The following is a 15,623-nucleotide window of genomic DNA, read 5'->3' as shown; positions in this document are numbered from 1 at the left end:
TATGTATTATAAGTAGTAAGCGGTGTCAGTAAAGAGTGCAGTGGGTCATGCATCACTCATCTGAACTACATATGGGTGTGTCAAATAGCAAACAAACGTATCACTCGGAGAAACCACGGAGCACTTCCGCGACGTCACTAATGACACGTATTCAAAATGGCGGCCGCGGCGATGGTAAGTGGAAAGCGAACTCTTTTACTCTTTTTTTTTTTTTTTGCTCCCCTTCAAACTACACTTCGCTCATACTGTTTTCTCCCAGAATGAGCTCAGACACAACGCTGTCACCGCGGCAGAGTAGTACGTCTCTGCCCTGGTCGGTGACCGGGCACCGTACCGTGGCCGTCGGCGCGGACTGACTGCGGCTCCGACGCTGTTTGGATGTTGGCGGTGCAGCTAGCTGCTGTTAGCTACCACCAACGATGCCTGGCGCCGCTGGCAGGGAGCTGCGGCTCCACGCTACGTGTCGGTGTCGCTTGTCTGATTTGTGAAAATCTGCTGGCAACGTATACACAATGCCACGTGTTCGGGCTGTTTGACTGTCATTTCCTTGCACAGCCTGGATCAGTCAGCCAGCCCAACTTTGGCTCAACGCTAGCTGTTAGCATCTCTTCAGACAGCCTCGCGCTAACTTCCTTCACCACCACCACCATAACTCCCAATGCACGCGCTCCCAGTCCATCATCCAGTATTGACTCATTACTAATCTTTTTGACAATGAACAGCAGAAAATAAGCTAATACTAATGTCAAAAAAGAAACCACCAAAATAATTATAATACACTGTGCAGTACAATAGTTATAATAGTTTCTGTCTGTGTATATAAATATTTCAGCTACTGTGGATTCTTTACTGTTTTTTTTTTTATTGCTCATCTGCTCATTTCTAATACTTATTTTTGATCTTGTCTCTTGACTATGTCTCTTGTTTGCACTGTCCTATATGCTGCTGTAATCCTGTACATTTCCCCACTGCAGGACTAATAAAGGATTATCTTATTTTATTACATTACATTACATTACATTACAGTCATTTAGCAGACGCTTTTATCCAAAGCGACTTACAGGAAGTGTATTCAACATAGGTATTCAAGAGAACTACTAGTCACCAGAAGTCATAAGTGCATCTCCTTTCTTAAACAAGCATCTTAAAGCATAAACCAGAGCAAAAGTATAGTGCAGAGGCAAATTACTACGAAAACAATAATTGCAACAAACTAATACGAATACAATAAGTGCTACAAACTACTACGAAGGATAAGTGCAATAAACGTGCGAGGAAGGCTCAGGGTAGTACTTCTTGAAGAGGTGAGTTTTCAGCCTGCGCCTAAAGATGGGCAGCGACTCTGCTGTCCTGACGTCAGTGGGGAGTTCATTCCACCACTGAGGGGCCAGGACAGACAAAAAAATCTTATCTTATTACAGTAAAACAATAAGAACCCACACTCCCCCCTTCCGCTCTGGAGTTACAATTTAGTACAGGCAGCAACTTCAGCAATCACTCTTATTTGGATAGGCAGATCTGAAGTCTGCAGGGTCCTGTGATGGGTGTATCCACACATTGGGGCGTCTGTGGCTCAGCAGGTAGAAAGGGGGGTGGGGGGGTCCTGCACTAAGTTGGATACCCTCCTCCTCCAGTCCACATGTCAACGTGTCCTTGAGTAGAACACGGAACCCCCAAGTTGCTTCCTCCGGTTAGGCCAGTGCCTTTAAGATAAAATAAGATAATCCTTTATTAGTCCCGCAGCGGGGAAATTTACAGGATTACAGCAGCATAGAGGATAGTGCAAACAAGAGACATTTTTACAGAATGGCTTTTATGTGATGTCGTCGTTTTAATGTTTCATTTTCATTTGGTTTTACTATTTTATCTTCTATTCCTTTACTATATTTTACCTATTTCACTTGATTTTATTTATTTAGTTCGTTTATTTGATTGTCACAATTGTTATTTCATTTTGTTTCTTCGTTTAGTTTTATCCTAACGATTGTTCTAAATGTTTCTTCTATTGCACTGTTTTGCTGGCTTGTCTGTCGAAGCGCTTTGTAAACCCTGTTTTTAAAAGGTGCTATATAAATAAAGTTATTATTATTATTATTATTATTAAAAAAAAAAACAAGATCAAAAATAAGTATTATAAATAAGCAAATGAGCAATAAAAAAAACAGTAAAGAATCCACAGTAACGGAAATATTATATTTTACAGACAGAAACTTTGCATGGTGGCCTGCTGCCATTGGTGTGTGGGACTGAGAAGTAAATTGTAAAGCGATTTTTGGATTGGATTTACGTGTTGCTCCATGTTAAGATTACTGTTGTCGGGGCGCTTTTTTCGAATTTTTCTCAGGTTTTGTGTTTGGGATCGACGTCTTGTTTGGTAAATATGTATTTCCCTCCCCTAGTATCAGTTCTCGTGCTCCATGCAGCCAGTTCAGAAGCCGCGACAAGAACTCTTGTTTCCCTGACACCGTCTGAGAAACACTCGCTGTGAGGTTTTCTGTCACATACAGCTGCCACTGCACAGTCACCTGGGCAACGGGTGTATGGGCAGAGGGTCTCTCATCTCAGCTTTGGCACCCTGTAGCGTCCTCGGTGTCCACAGGCCTGTATGACTGAGAGTCTTCACAGATTTCTTCCATGCACCATGTCAGATTTACAGCTGTGCCACAGTTTTTCAGTAAAAGGAAAAATACTTCACTGTGACTCACTGTAAATATTCATATGTCCTTCCCTGATTGTTACTTTTCAAGTCTTTTGATTTGTTTGGGATTTTGCTTTGACTTGATGTATTCATTTTATAGGCATTCTTTAGATAAGATAGCTGATGTTTATTGACTTGAAGGGATACCCCGCCATTACTCTACAAATGTTGGACTATGTCTTTATCCATTCGGCCGGGCAAAGTGCATCCCAGTTTGTGAAATTCCGGATATGTTGTTTGGGTAAACCTGGAAAGTCACTGAAATGTTATTTTTTGGTTTAATGTGAGAGGAAAACCAGTCATCCTTAACTGCCAGACTTTGTGAATGCATTTGTTGTGCCATTGTCCTTTTGTGCATATACAGTTACATCATGCAAAGGAATTATTTAGATTTAAAATCAGGTTTTTCCTGTCCTAAGACAATTGAGGCATACTCTCTTTGTCCAAAAGCTTGAAGCTCAGAATGATCTGCCTCTAGAACAAATTTGCATTATTTGTAACTGGTGTATGGCATGATACAAAGAGTTTATGTTTAGACCTAGGCCTGCACGATAGAAGCAAAACCTGCTATGTAAAACAACACTGTTCAATATTACGATGACAGTATGACTTAAATAAAAAAAATAAAAAAAAGTTTGCATGTTAGCTGTACGTTTCCCATGTCAGCATGGTTGTCTCTAGAACTCAGAAGATATCTTTTTAAATAAATCAAGGCAAATTGAGAAGAATGCAATAAAATAAAAACACGGAGGCTCCATTGACTTCACAAAGACGGCAACGACTTCATTACAACAGTGATCACTGCTTCACTCTTTCTGTTCCTCCCTTCACAAATAAAAGCACCAGACACATACCCCGGGACGCTGCTTATAGGGGAATCTTAAAGTCATTCAGAGCCTTCAGTAAGAGGGCAGCTCAAAATATCTTATACTTGCTTTAACAGTTGGCTATTAGCCGAGCTAGCCCACCGTGCTTGTGTAAAACGACAACAACAGCAGTGGTGGACTGAGCAGAAAAAAAATATATATATCTGTCAACATGTTTACGTCACGTTTATGCTGGTTGGACAGGTGTACTTATGCATTACTGGCTCTATACTTGCAAAGGTTGTATTTGCACTTACTTGCAGTAACAAGCGCAGTTATTGTCTCTTCTCTCTCTCTCTCTCTCTCTCTCTCTCTCTCTCTCTCTCTCTCCTCTACGGTCCCGACACACCCTTAAGCATGATACATTTTGTGCTATATTTTTGGATATCGCACATGTGCATATCGCATATGACAATGATAATAAGATTTATCGGCCAGTACTACCAAGAAAATTGCACTGATTCCAATTGTCTTGGTCAATTCCGATTTAAAACAAAAAAGGTCTGAGCTGTTCAGTTTTCTTTCTAAGAACTGTAATTGGCTGCAAGTTTCCAGACTATGACATCATTTATGATATTAAATTAACATCTTATTCAAACCACTGCATTTATTCAATTTTCTCGCCTAAAACAACATCTCAGAAGATTTAATTTGAACATATAATGATAGTGTCTCAATTTTACTCAGTGGAGCTTGAACGTCCCACAAGCAGGTCAATGCAACCTCCGTTAACGTCAGCGGTTTAGCTCCGTGCTTTCTGCAGATGAGCTGGTCACCACAATTACTCTGGGCACTATGCAAGTGAATAAATGACAATATAATAAGTGTCTGATCAAGGTAGTTGTAAAAAAATGTTTACGGCTGCTCCTCCCCAGCTTATTATAGACTCGTTGTTGTGACAAATTATGAGCTTCGTCGCTTACCGACAGATGTCGTGTGTGTGGCTGTGACTACTGTCTGTGTCGCTGTGTGTGCGACCTGAAACTGTGATGCTGCGGTGTCCCGTATGGTCATTTAGAATGTTCTGTAACCGTCAAACTTCATAATATACATATTATGTAGTGTCAGTGTCCGTGTGGTGAAATGTTTGCTGGTGTCTGTGTTACAGGAGACGTGGTGGGCCTTGCTGCTGTTGTCCTTGTTGCCTGTCGTCCGGCCCTTCTACGTTCCCGGAGTCGCTCCCCGGGACTTCCACGAGGGCGACACAGTAGATCTTAAGGTAAGACTGAAATTCATTCGGTCAACATTCAACGGATTAGCAGACACGTTGTAGTATGTTTGTTTAGGGTTTTTTTTTTAACCAAAACTGTGGCCTTTCCTTGTGGAGATTTTCTGATATTTCCTTATTCATGCGACTCCCACACCAAAATCATGGATATTAGGTCGCTTTCACATGGATTCGCACACATGTAACTTGAGTTATAACCCCTATTTGCTTTCATTTATCAGGAAAAATCCTCACGTGCCAGCACGCATAGCTGCCCCCTGAAAGTCGATGATTTAAAATCAACCGTTGTTGAAACCTCAGTTGAGCCAAACAAACCAAACCAAATGGTTTGAACATAAAAAAAAAAAACATATTCATATACTATACTGTATATATGAAGTTATTTCCCATTCCAGGTGTCCAACAGTCAATTCTGTAATTTGAACGTTACTAATGCTTTTTTGCTTGAAAGTCCACATCCAAAGTGCAATTTGCAAAGTTGCCCTGAATGTAGTTTTGCGTATCGATACATCTGTGACCCGGTCAGTCAGTCAGTCCGTTCCTTTTGTTTTTCAGGCAGTGAAGCTGACCAGCTCTCGCACACAACTTCCTTATGAATACTACTCGCTGCCTTTCTGTAAGCCAGACTCCGTAGTCTACAAGGGAGAGAACCTGGGTAAGTGGACCGCTGCAGACGTGTGGATTTGTGGCACAAGCAATGTCATCCTGCATTTTGTTCCGTTTCATATACATTTATATATAATTCTTTTATATTGTATTTTCCAGGTGAGGTGTTACGTGGGGACCGTATTGTGAACACCCTCTACAATGTCGAGATGAACAAGGATAGGAAATGTGAGATGGTATGCAACAAGAAAAAGCTCAGCGTAGAAGAGAGCAAGCTGGTGGCTGAGCGAGTCCAGGAGGAGTATTATGTGCACCTGTGAGCATCCCTTCCTCTCCTCTCCTGTCCCTCAGAATGCTGCTGATATTGACCTATTGCCAAGAGGAATATGCAATTACTATATTATAATTCAGTAATAGTTTTTGTTCAGTGACTCATGACTCTATAGGTCTGACAAAATGATTGAAGATTATTTTCCTCGTGCTTTGTAGCACAATGTAGTTGGAATATGATCTATTTCTACTTTTTTTTTTACATTTATATTTTTTACTTTTTTATGTTCAATATGCAAACCAACACTAATGGATCACCTCCCTTGTGCCTTTCAGTATTGCAGATAACCTGCCCGTTGCCACCAGGTTAGAGTTTTACCCCAACAGAGAGGCAGCAGGGGAGGAGGAGCAGAAGAAAGACGTGGCGAGAGACATCCAGTTTGAACACGGCTACAGGCTGGGCTTTGTCGACAACAACAAGGTAGCTTTAACGTAGTAATCTCCATATCCTGATTGTGATTATGTCAGAGCGACCAATGGAAAACCAAAATCATTAACCCACAGAGGGCTGGATTCAATAAGGGAATTTCAAGATCGCCAACCCTAGTATGTATATATGTACAGTACCAGTCAAAGGTTTGGACACACCTTCTCATTCAATGGTTTTTCTATGAAGGAACACATATGGAATTATGTGTTAAACAAACAAACGCTCAACAAACCAGAATATGTTTTATATTTTAGATTCTTCAAAGTAGTTGAATGAGAAGGTGTGTCCACACTTTTGACTGGTACTGTGTGTAAATATACATATGGACTGAAATGGGCTTTTACTTTTTAAAGGATACTAACTTTTGTCTCATCTCTTCTCCCTCACAGTTTTATCTGCACAACCACCTGTCCTTCATCCTGTACTTCCACAGGGAGAAGCTGGAGCAAGGGGAGGTCCACAACTACCGGGTCGTGAGATTTGAGGTTATACCCCAAAGTGTGAAAGTAGATGGTAGGTGTCAACATGCTCTGGTTGGTTGTGTACTTTATCTGACCTTTTTTTGTTGATTTTTAAAACGCAAATTGAAATACCTGCCCTGTATTTATTTATTTATTTCTTATCAGATCTGAAGGCAGTGGAAAAGGACAGGACTTGCACCTTGCCTGAGGCCAGTGGCTCCGCCCCACAAGAGATCGACCCGACCAAGGAGAACGAGGTCCTCTTCACCTACTCTGTCCACTGGGAGGTCAGTGATTGCCGCATGGATTCTCAGTGAGAAGTCAGACCAGTCTATAACGATGAAAACAATTAAAAAAAAAAAACTAAATATGTGCTTGAATGCTACAAAGTAATTTAAGGTCAGATGATAAAATCTAGGATGTGAGGTTAAATAAAGCTAGTTAAATGTTGAGGAAGGTCAGCTGAGCCTCTTATCTCTTCTGTGCAGGAGAGCGAGGTGAAGTGGGCGTCTCGATGGGACACTTACCTGACCATGAGCGATGTCCAAATTCACTGGTTCTCCATTGTCAACTCCGTGGTGGTCGTCTTCTTCCTGTCTGGTATGTTCCATTTATGACCAATCCTGCTCCGCGCAGCAAACTGTCGTAAACTTTACGCTACCCGAGATCGCTGTGCTGTTCACTCCACCCAACGTGCTGTCTTGTAATCGGGAGTGTTGAATTCCTGGTTTCCTCCCTTTTTGTCACGAAAACACATACCACAAGTGACCCAGGAAATGATGTAATAATGTGTGAGACAGGTTCTTTATGTTCAAGCATCCGCAAAACTTTCCTTGTAGTATACTTGTTGATGTGGTTGTGAAATAGTTTTTTACGCGTCTACTAGTGACTTTAACAGTTCACACGCTCGAGCCGATTTCCCTGATCTGGGGCTTGAGTCAGAACGCTCCAAAAACTATGGGCCAGTGTTAAATCCGGGCTAAAGTGCTGTGGTGGGAACTACCCACAAGTCATTAGGCCCATGGCAGAAATCACACAAACCCTTAAGCCTAATATTGCCTTCAGTTGGTGAAATTGGTTTTGTGCTGCGTTTACACTTCTCTGGAAACATTTAAAGCTTGTGAATGTGATGTTAGAATCTATTTATGTTGTCATACAGACAGAATCTATCGTTTGATTACAGCGTGGGAAGTGTAGCTGACCTTCTCATTCCCTGCCTTTTCTCTTCAGGTATTCTAAGTATGATCATTATCCGGACCTTGAGAAAGGACATCGCTAACTACAACAGAGAGGATGACATCGTAAGGAGACACAGTTTGCTTGGTTTCAGCAAGTCTTTGGGGAAAGAAGAACACATAAAATGTCTTTTTGATAAATTTGTAAAGATCAGCTTGACTTGACCGCGTTTTTTTTTCTCCTTAATGTCCAGGAGGACACCATGGAGGAGTCGGGATGGAAGAATGTCCACGGCGACGTCTTCAGGCCGCCTCAGTATCCCATGATCCTTAGCTCTCTGCTGGGCTCTGGGATCCAGCTCTTTTGCATGATCCTCATTGTCATCTGTGAGTTTGTGTTCTCTTCAGCCAATTGGCTGCGAACAGTCTCCCCTCAGACCACAATGTTCTCTTCTTATCATTTATTCATGCGGCTACAGCACAAGGTGAAATTGGCTCATAGGAGTGTTCTCATGCTGCTGGGGCTTTCATTCATGTTATCCTACACAGACCAAAATATGCAGCAGCAAACAGTGAAGTGTATCCGAAATAAAATGCCACAAAAACGATTAGATAAAGGTAACATAACCAGCAATCTGTTGCATCACTGCAGAGCACCACAGTCCAGCTTCAGAATGACTGTGCATCACTTCAACTTCCTGTTTCCAACCAAACCAATTTCACTTCAATAATGCTAGCAGACGTTTTGGAGCATAGCCTTAAAATATCAAGATATTATTTAGAAGCCATATTGCCCATCCCTATAAAGTCATTGCAATCTATGAAATGCTCTAACCACCACGTGCTCGTGTGTGTGTGTCTGTGTGTGTGTGTGTGTGTGTGTCATAGTTGTTGCCATGTTGGGCATGCTGTCTCCATCCAGTAGAGGAGCCTTGATGACCACTGCTTGCTTTCTCTTCATGTTCATGGGGTAAGAGCCATATTCATCTCCTTAATCCTCATTGAGAAAAAAAACTCAGAAGAGTCAGGAATAAAATGGAAGTCTCTGTCTTTGTTTTGACTCTGCTTTTTATCTGTGGATGTTTCTCCTCCAGTGTGTTCGGGGGCTACTTTGCTGGCAGACTGTACCGTACACTGAAGGGCCATCGGTGGAGGAAAGGAGCGTTTTGTGTAAGTCATTAACAACCTAAATCTGTAAACTGTATTTGCTCTATCTTATTCAAAGCTGCCAAAAGATTGTCGTCGCTGTCAACAGAGAGGCTGAGTTTGTGTTTTTTTGTTTTTGTTTTTTTCCTCACCTGTAGACAGCAACTTTGTATCCTGCCGTGGTGTTTGGAATCTGCTTCATCCTCAACTGTTTCATCTGGGGAGAACACTCCTCTGGGGCCGTGAGTACCACGACTTTTTTAACATTTAACATTGATGCATTCTATGTACATTCGTTACAAACTCATGACACTAGCTACAAGGCTTTTTTATAGAAACGTTAATATAAGATTTGTAACAAATACTTTGTGATACTTTGCCAAATGAAGAGTTACTGTTGGCTGAGTAAAGAGAGATCTATCTATCTATCTATCTATCTATCTATCTATCTATCTATCTATCTATCTATCTATCTATCTATCTATCTATCTATCTATCTATCTATCTATCTATCTCTCTCAATCTCATATTCCTACTGTCTGGTACAGACAATTCTAAAGCGTACCAACATTTCAAAAGTGGCGGACAACAATGTTAGTAATGTTCTACTGTCCTACTAAAGTTGCATTTGAGGATAAAAAAAAAAAAACAATGCATAAAATCTGACCCAGGTCCCTGCTGTCTTGTCTCACCCCCCCAGGTCCCCTTCACCACAATGCTGGCCCTGCTCTGTATGTGGTTCGGCATCGCCATGCCCCTGGTCTACCTGGGTTACTACTTTGGCTTCCGCAAACAGCCGTACGATAACCCCGTGCGCACCAACCAGATCCCCAGGCAGGTCCCGGAGCAGCGCTGGTACATGAACAAGTTTGTGGGGTGAGTGTGTGCGCGAGACAGATTCCAACAATCTGCATTATAATCTTTGGCTGTTTACTGGGATGGCTGACATTCCAGTGTGTCGGGTTGGAACCTTATGAGTCGATCAAAAATGTTTTCTTTTCTTTTCTTTCCACTAGGATCCTGATGGCCGGGATCCTGCCATTTGGTGCCATGTTCATCGAGCTCTTCTTCATTTTCAGTGTGAGTACGGCCGCTCTGCTCTAAATGGACTGTGATCAGTTCAAAGCCAGCTCAGCTTCTCTTTCAGCGCTGTACATATGTTTGTGTGTGTGTGTTCTAGTTTGTCTGTAACTGCATTCAAGACAATCTCCTGAAATTTAGAGGATAAGTAATGTGAAGTTAATGGCAACATCAATGTGTGTGTGGTGTGTGTGGTGTGTGTGGGTGTGTGTGGTGTGTGTGTGTGTGTGTGTGTGTGTGTGTGTGTGTGTGTGTGTGTGTGTGTGTGTGTGTGTGGTGTGTGTGTGGTGTGTGGTGTGTGTGTGTCACCACCTACAGGCCATCTGGGAGAACCAGTTCTATTACCTCTTTGGCTTCCTGTTTCTGGTCTTCATCATCTTGGTGGTGTCCTGCTCTCAGATCAGCATCGTCATGGTTTATTTCCAGCTCTGTGCAGAGGTGAGCTCTTTTTAAGGCCGGGTATGAATCAGGCCTGCTCCATGTGTGAGGAAAATCTGCGATGGGACATAAAGTTGGTTAATATTGCAATGACAGTTTGATCGGAAGTAAGTAAACGAATACAATGTGCATATAAGCTGTACATTTACTATGTCAGAAAATTGAATATTTGAAATATAACAAAGCTAGATGTTTTTTTTTTTTTTTTTACTTTTTCATAGAACCATATTCACATTCCTATTGAAGGCATTTCTGAGTTGCCCAACAAATCAATGAATTAAAAAATATACAGCATTTTGATCTATGACTTAACGGATAAAGTCATTAGTGAGACAGTATCATTTTCACTGTGAGCGATTGGCTGGAGTGTTTTTTATAAAAGTTCCTGCTAACATTATCCAGCAGTAAACACAGCTGCTGCCTCTGCCTGAACCTTACCTGTGTCTCACACACACACACACACACACACACACACACACACACGGTCCGGATCGTATCACTGATCAGAGTCACGGATCAGATCACTGAGCAAATCTAACTTTTGGAGATCCCTGATCACGTATTTTTGCCGTCGATACTAATTGTTGATCATTGATGATCCATATTGGCAGATACAGATCCCTTTGTTGGTTGATTATAGCAGCTGGTCTACAAGGATCCAGACTTATTCTTTTTGCCTCCGTCCCAAAAATCATATAAATTGCTCTGAAGTCATCAGAAATACTAAATGTTATCCTTTGACTTTGTTATAGTAATTTTTATTGTTTTTTTTCTTCATTAAAAGCACTAAACTCAAATGATAAGGAAATAAAATATTTTAATCATTAGTAGTTTTAAAGATGTTAAGATGAAAGTTGCTTAGATCTAGTGTAAACAGCTCATAATTCATCTCTAATATCTATTTATGTTGTTGTGAAATCATGATTTATTTAAGTTTCTCACCAACACTACATTTTACGAGATAGCATGTGAACACAGCATGATACTGTTATAATTTACTTTCGGCCAATACTAATTTTCGCTGAGCAGAGCCTGAACGCATCACAATGGAACTGAAGGGAACCTTCGTCCGTTAGCCGTTAGCAGTGCTGCTAACGTTACTAGCTCTCCTCCTGTCAGTTTAAACACAGAATTATTGTTCACAATGTATCATCATCAGAGATCAGAGACTAGAAAAGCATAAATGATGTCCTGATCTCATATTTTACTGAATATTGGAGGATAACGATCGTCAGTAAAACTTTATTTCACACTGTGATGGTTAACGGTAAACTGTGTAATTAATCCGTGGTTCACATGCGTGCTGAACCGTTAAGTGTGATCTGTATGGATCACGGGTCGACAGCGGTCCGTTACACCAATACACACACTTGAGCTTTGTTTTCTCTTCTTCTCTCCTCACTATCAGGACTACCGGTGGTGGTGGAGGACTTTCCTGGTGTCTGGAGGCTCAGCGTTCTACGTCCTAATCTACGCCGTCTTCTACTTCATCAACAAGGTAAATAGCCTAAAGGACGTTTCACACATTTCAGATAACATCTCCTTTGATTCTAGCGAAGAAATCAATGCTTTTGACTGTTGATCACTTGCAGCAGTTATTGAAATGATGAGTGTGTGTTGATGGCACTCATTCACTGAAATACTTGGTATCTCTGGTGACGTCATCAGGTTTACTTTGAGTCAGGCCTAAGACAGAAAACCTGCATTATAAACTGGGGGGATTGAGTTTGAACGATAACTGCGTTTAAAGGTGTAATATGTAACTTCTTTGCGTTAAAATGCTTTAAAGTGACTAGACCAATTTTATATATTTAGTTGAGTTGTGTGTTTTACATTATTGCAAATGTTTCCAACTATTTTAAACCCAGAGAAATCTGTCATTTTAATCACAGAAATGGCCCTTTCTGTATTCGTGGTTGCCTGCCAGAAGATGTCATGAATTCTCTCTTTTTTTTTATCCAGTGTTTAGATCTTGGTAGTTAATAACAGCTCGCAGCCCCTCCGGGACGTCCTGTGTTGGAGAAACAATGATTTTTAACAAGCTTCATTCAGTGTGACTGGGTTTTAATCAAGATGAACACTGAAGAAACCCTTAATCAGGAGAAGCTGACTGCATACTGGTTAAAAACAACAACTCCCATGATCCGGCGCCACTCGCCGAACTTCGTTTTTTTTGTTTTTGTTATTGTTCTTATCTAGAGATCCCTCGGGGCAGAAGATGACACATTGTGTGTTTAGCAGGCAGAGGCTGTGCTATCAAGTTGCCTTGTGGGAAATGTGAAACTGTCAAAGCTTGACTCATGAGTTCCAGACATGCACCGCGTGAATGTGTGACAACATTACATACGTTGTTGAAGAGATGCTTTTTCGTGTCAGTTACATTTTTTTTTTTAGAATGGTTTTGCGGTGAGGGGCAAAAGAAGTTGACTACAGGAAAAAAAAACTGGCACAACTATATTCATAATTCCATCCGTGCGGTTGGCATGAATGAAAACAGACAGCCTGGTCTAGCTGTCTGTTTTCATTCACGCCAACCGCATGGATGGAATTATGAATATCCATCTCGCTACTTTAGCTACAGCATGAGAGGAATAGGAATTAAAGGAGAGTTTCAAACTTAACATCTTCGTCTTCTATGGCGTTATCAGCGGTAACCGCTAGCTAGCTAGCTAGCGGGACACACGCGGCTTCCATTCACATTATGGGTATCAATGAAGTACTGGCACAGGTATTTGTACTGGCAACTACTAGCTATTTTAGCAGGGCATAACAAAAAGCATTTATTGTGATGGCTTGATGAAGCGTGTAATGTGATGTGTTCCATGACTGATAAAGACCCTGCTCGGGAACTAAAAGTCACAATATTACCCTCTGCTGATTTGGATTTTTACTATTTTTTTAAAAAAAATCTCCTAACGGTTCGTATTGAACTTGATTCCTCTCCTCTGAACTTCTCCCCAGCTGGACATCGTGGAGTTCATCCCCTCCCTCTTGTACTTCGGCTACACGACCCTGATGGTGCTGTCGTTCTGGCTGCTAACGGGCACGATCGGCTTCTACGCGGCCTACATGTTCATCAGGAAAATCTATGCTGCAGTCAAGATAGACTGAGTCCTCACTGTCGCTGCTGTGTTCGTTTTCTTTTTCCCTTTTTTTTTTTTTCTCTCGTCACATTCTGGTTTTTGTTTTTTTATTGTATATATTTTTTTATTCTTCATGTCCAACAAGCACTGACTTGTGTGAAGAGGAATTGTTGGGGGGTGCTTTTTACGGCGCAACAGCCCCACCCACTGGCCTCGTGGGGAAGAGCAGCAAGGTGGCAGAGCTAAACCAGCTGTCTCTCTCCCTCCCTCCCTCCCTCCCTCTCCCTCTCTCTCTCCCCCCCTCCCTCCTCCTTCCAGGACAGAGACTCCGAGGGAACTGTCCTCTGATTGGGACGGTTATTATCTCCTGCTGTTTCACCTCGCACACAACACAGTGGGCCAAAGCCTGTCAGACGATGGTTTCTGCACATTTCTGTTTTGTCTTTTCATTCGTGTTATGAGTCTAACTTATCCGGGGGGGGGGCGGGGGGGGGTTTTTTTTTTTTTTTGTTATTGCAGGATTTATCTCTGACCTTTTTTTTTTTTTTTTTTCTTTCAATCATCTTTTGCAAAGCTATTTCATTGTCTTTCCATTGTCTCTGTTTTTTAAACGTGGCTTCGGTTCAGTTTCATAGACCTTGGAAGTCGGGGGGGCGGTGGGGGTGGGGGAGTTTCGGGAGTCTAACTGCGGTTATGGTTTTGACTTTGTTGTGTTGAACTCGTGTGGATGGAAATTATGCTGGGAAGTTCTGCATTGTAACACAAGAACGGATAAATTAAATGTTCTATTAGTTTTACTCCAGTTTCCATGTCCTGGTGTTGACCATGCTAACCACAACTGTAATCAAGATATTCCCTTCTCCTTCCCAAAACAACGGGTCTCTTGTAAAAGTCCAAACATTGGTCCATTTGCTCTCAATGATGCAGAACGGCTCTGAGTGGGACTGTGAACCCGATGCCCTTAAACAGCGGACTGTTGGGTGAAGCCACTGGAGATGGAGAAAAGGAAAAAGCTGCCCTAAAATAAGGAGTACCTTTTTTTTCTTTTTTTTTCTTTTTAATCCACAACACCACAATGTGTGTTTGAAGCTTTTCCAGTAGAAAAGTATAAATGTAGAAGAAAGAAAAAGTGTAAACGTTTGCGCTCATTAACCACGCCGTCAGTGTAGCCTTAGCAGCGCTGGGTGCCTGCTGAACTATGCAGTAATGAAAAGAAAGTGCTGTTTTGTGAATTTCAAAGGACCATTTTTGTTCAGAAATTATGCCTCATTTCTTTTAAGTTTGAATCTAATGTGTGATACGATTTTTGTGTATAATATGAGAAAACTTTGGAAGCCAGCGAGATCAGTGTGTTTCTACCGACCGTGCTCGGGAGTCATGGGTTGCAGAGCTTTGAAATATAATCCAGTTTTCTAAATAGATCTGTATAGTAATGATGTATTCTTGAATAACAGCTCATGTTTTTTTTCCCCCCCCTTTTCAAATGACATTTTTGGGGTGACGATAATGTGGTAATATCTGTTTGTGTTTCATCAGATTTGTCAGCTAAAAACCTAAAAATTGAGAGCATGGGTGGAACCTGGTTAAATTTGTTAGCAATTTGGGCTTCCCATAGACAACCAATATATTTTATTGTAGCTAAATTACACAACATATATAAATTATATTATATAATAACCCTGACATTAAAGGAATAGTTTGACATTTTACGAAATACACAAGCAATCCCCACCAAATAAACGTCCGCTCGGTTTGTCTGTGCAAGCAGTTAACTACCATCCATTGTTAGGTTTGTTTCTACGGGACCTCCATTGGCTGTTACTATTATGACTGGAGCAAAGGAGAGAGTCCAGTGTTGTGTAATTAAGAGCAAAAAGTCCACAAAAGGAGGTTGTTGTAGATGGATCGACCAAACGATCAGGACTTTCACCCAGTAGACCAGTGTTTGTGTCCTGCGTGAAAACCAAAAGTCAACGAATTGAGTCATCATAAGTTCCAGACAGAACTACGTTAGTACGTAACCATGTAATGTAGAAACTACGTCACATATTTATTACAACACAAACCATGATCTTTACTTAA

General features: G+C 41.4%; 1 protein-coding gene across 1 annotated transcript; it reads left to right on the top strand.

Annotated features, from left to right (window-relative positions):
• The first annotated feature begins 113 nt into the window (after nucleotides 1–113).
• tm9sf4 (transmembrane 9 superfamily protein member 4) lies at nucleotides 114–14,024 on the top strand. Its single transcript, XM_054609222.1, has 18 exons — nucleotides 114–174; nucleotides 4,673–4,783; nucleotides 5,348–5,447; nucleotides 5,558–5,714; nucleotides 6,005–6,149; nucleotides 6,548–6,671; nucleotides 6,785–6,906; nucleotides 7,108–7,219; nucleotides 7,850–7,920; nucleotides 8,049–8,181; nucleotides 8,683–8,764; nucleotides 8,889–8,964; nucleotides 9,099–9,182; nucleotides 9,641–9,816; nucleotides 9,957–10,020; nucleotides 10,339–10,458; nucleotides 11,867–11,956; nucleotides 13,420–14,024. Exons 1-18 carry the CDS (start codon nucleotides 157–159, stop codon nucleotides 13,567–13,569), a joined length of 1,935 nt encoding a protein of 644 aa, XP_054465197.1. The 5' UTR covers nucleotides 114–156; the 3' UTR covers nucleotides 13,570–14,024.
• The last annotated feature ends 1,599 nt before the right edge of the window (nucleotides 14,025–15,623 follow it).

The sequence above is a fragment of the Anoplopoma fimbria genome, chromosome 12, assembly GCF_027596085.1.
Source record: "Anoplopoma fimbria isolate UVic2021 breed Golden Eagle Sablefish chromosome 12, Afim_UVic_2022, whole genome shotgun sequence".
NCBI lineage: Eukaryota > Metazoa > Chordata > Actinopteri > Perciformes > Anoplopomatidae > Anoplopoma > Anoplopoma fimbria.
This window is presented reverse-complemented; position numbering and strand designations above follow the sequence as displayed.

Excerpts from the sequence above, each read along its gene's own strand:
- tm9sf4 (XM_054609222.1), top strand. Across the intron at positions 6,672-6,784 it reads CCAAAGTGTGAAAGTAGATG|ATCTGAAGGCAGTGGAAAAG; the intron begins GTAGGTGTCAAC and ends ATTTCTTATCAG. Across the intron at positions 7,220-7,849 it reads GGTCGTCTTCTTCCTGTCTG|GTATTCTAAGTATGATCATT; the intron begins GTATGTTCCATT and ends TTTTCTCTTCAG.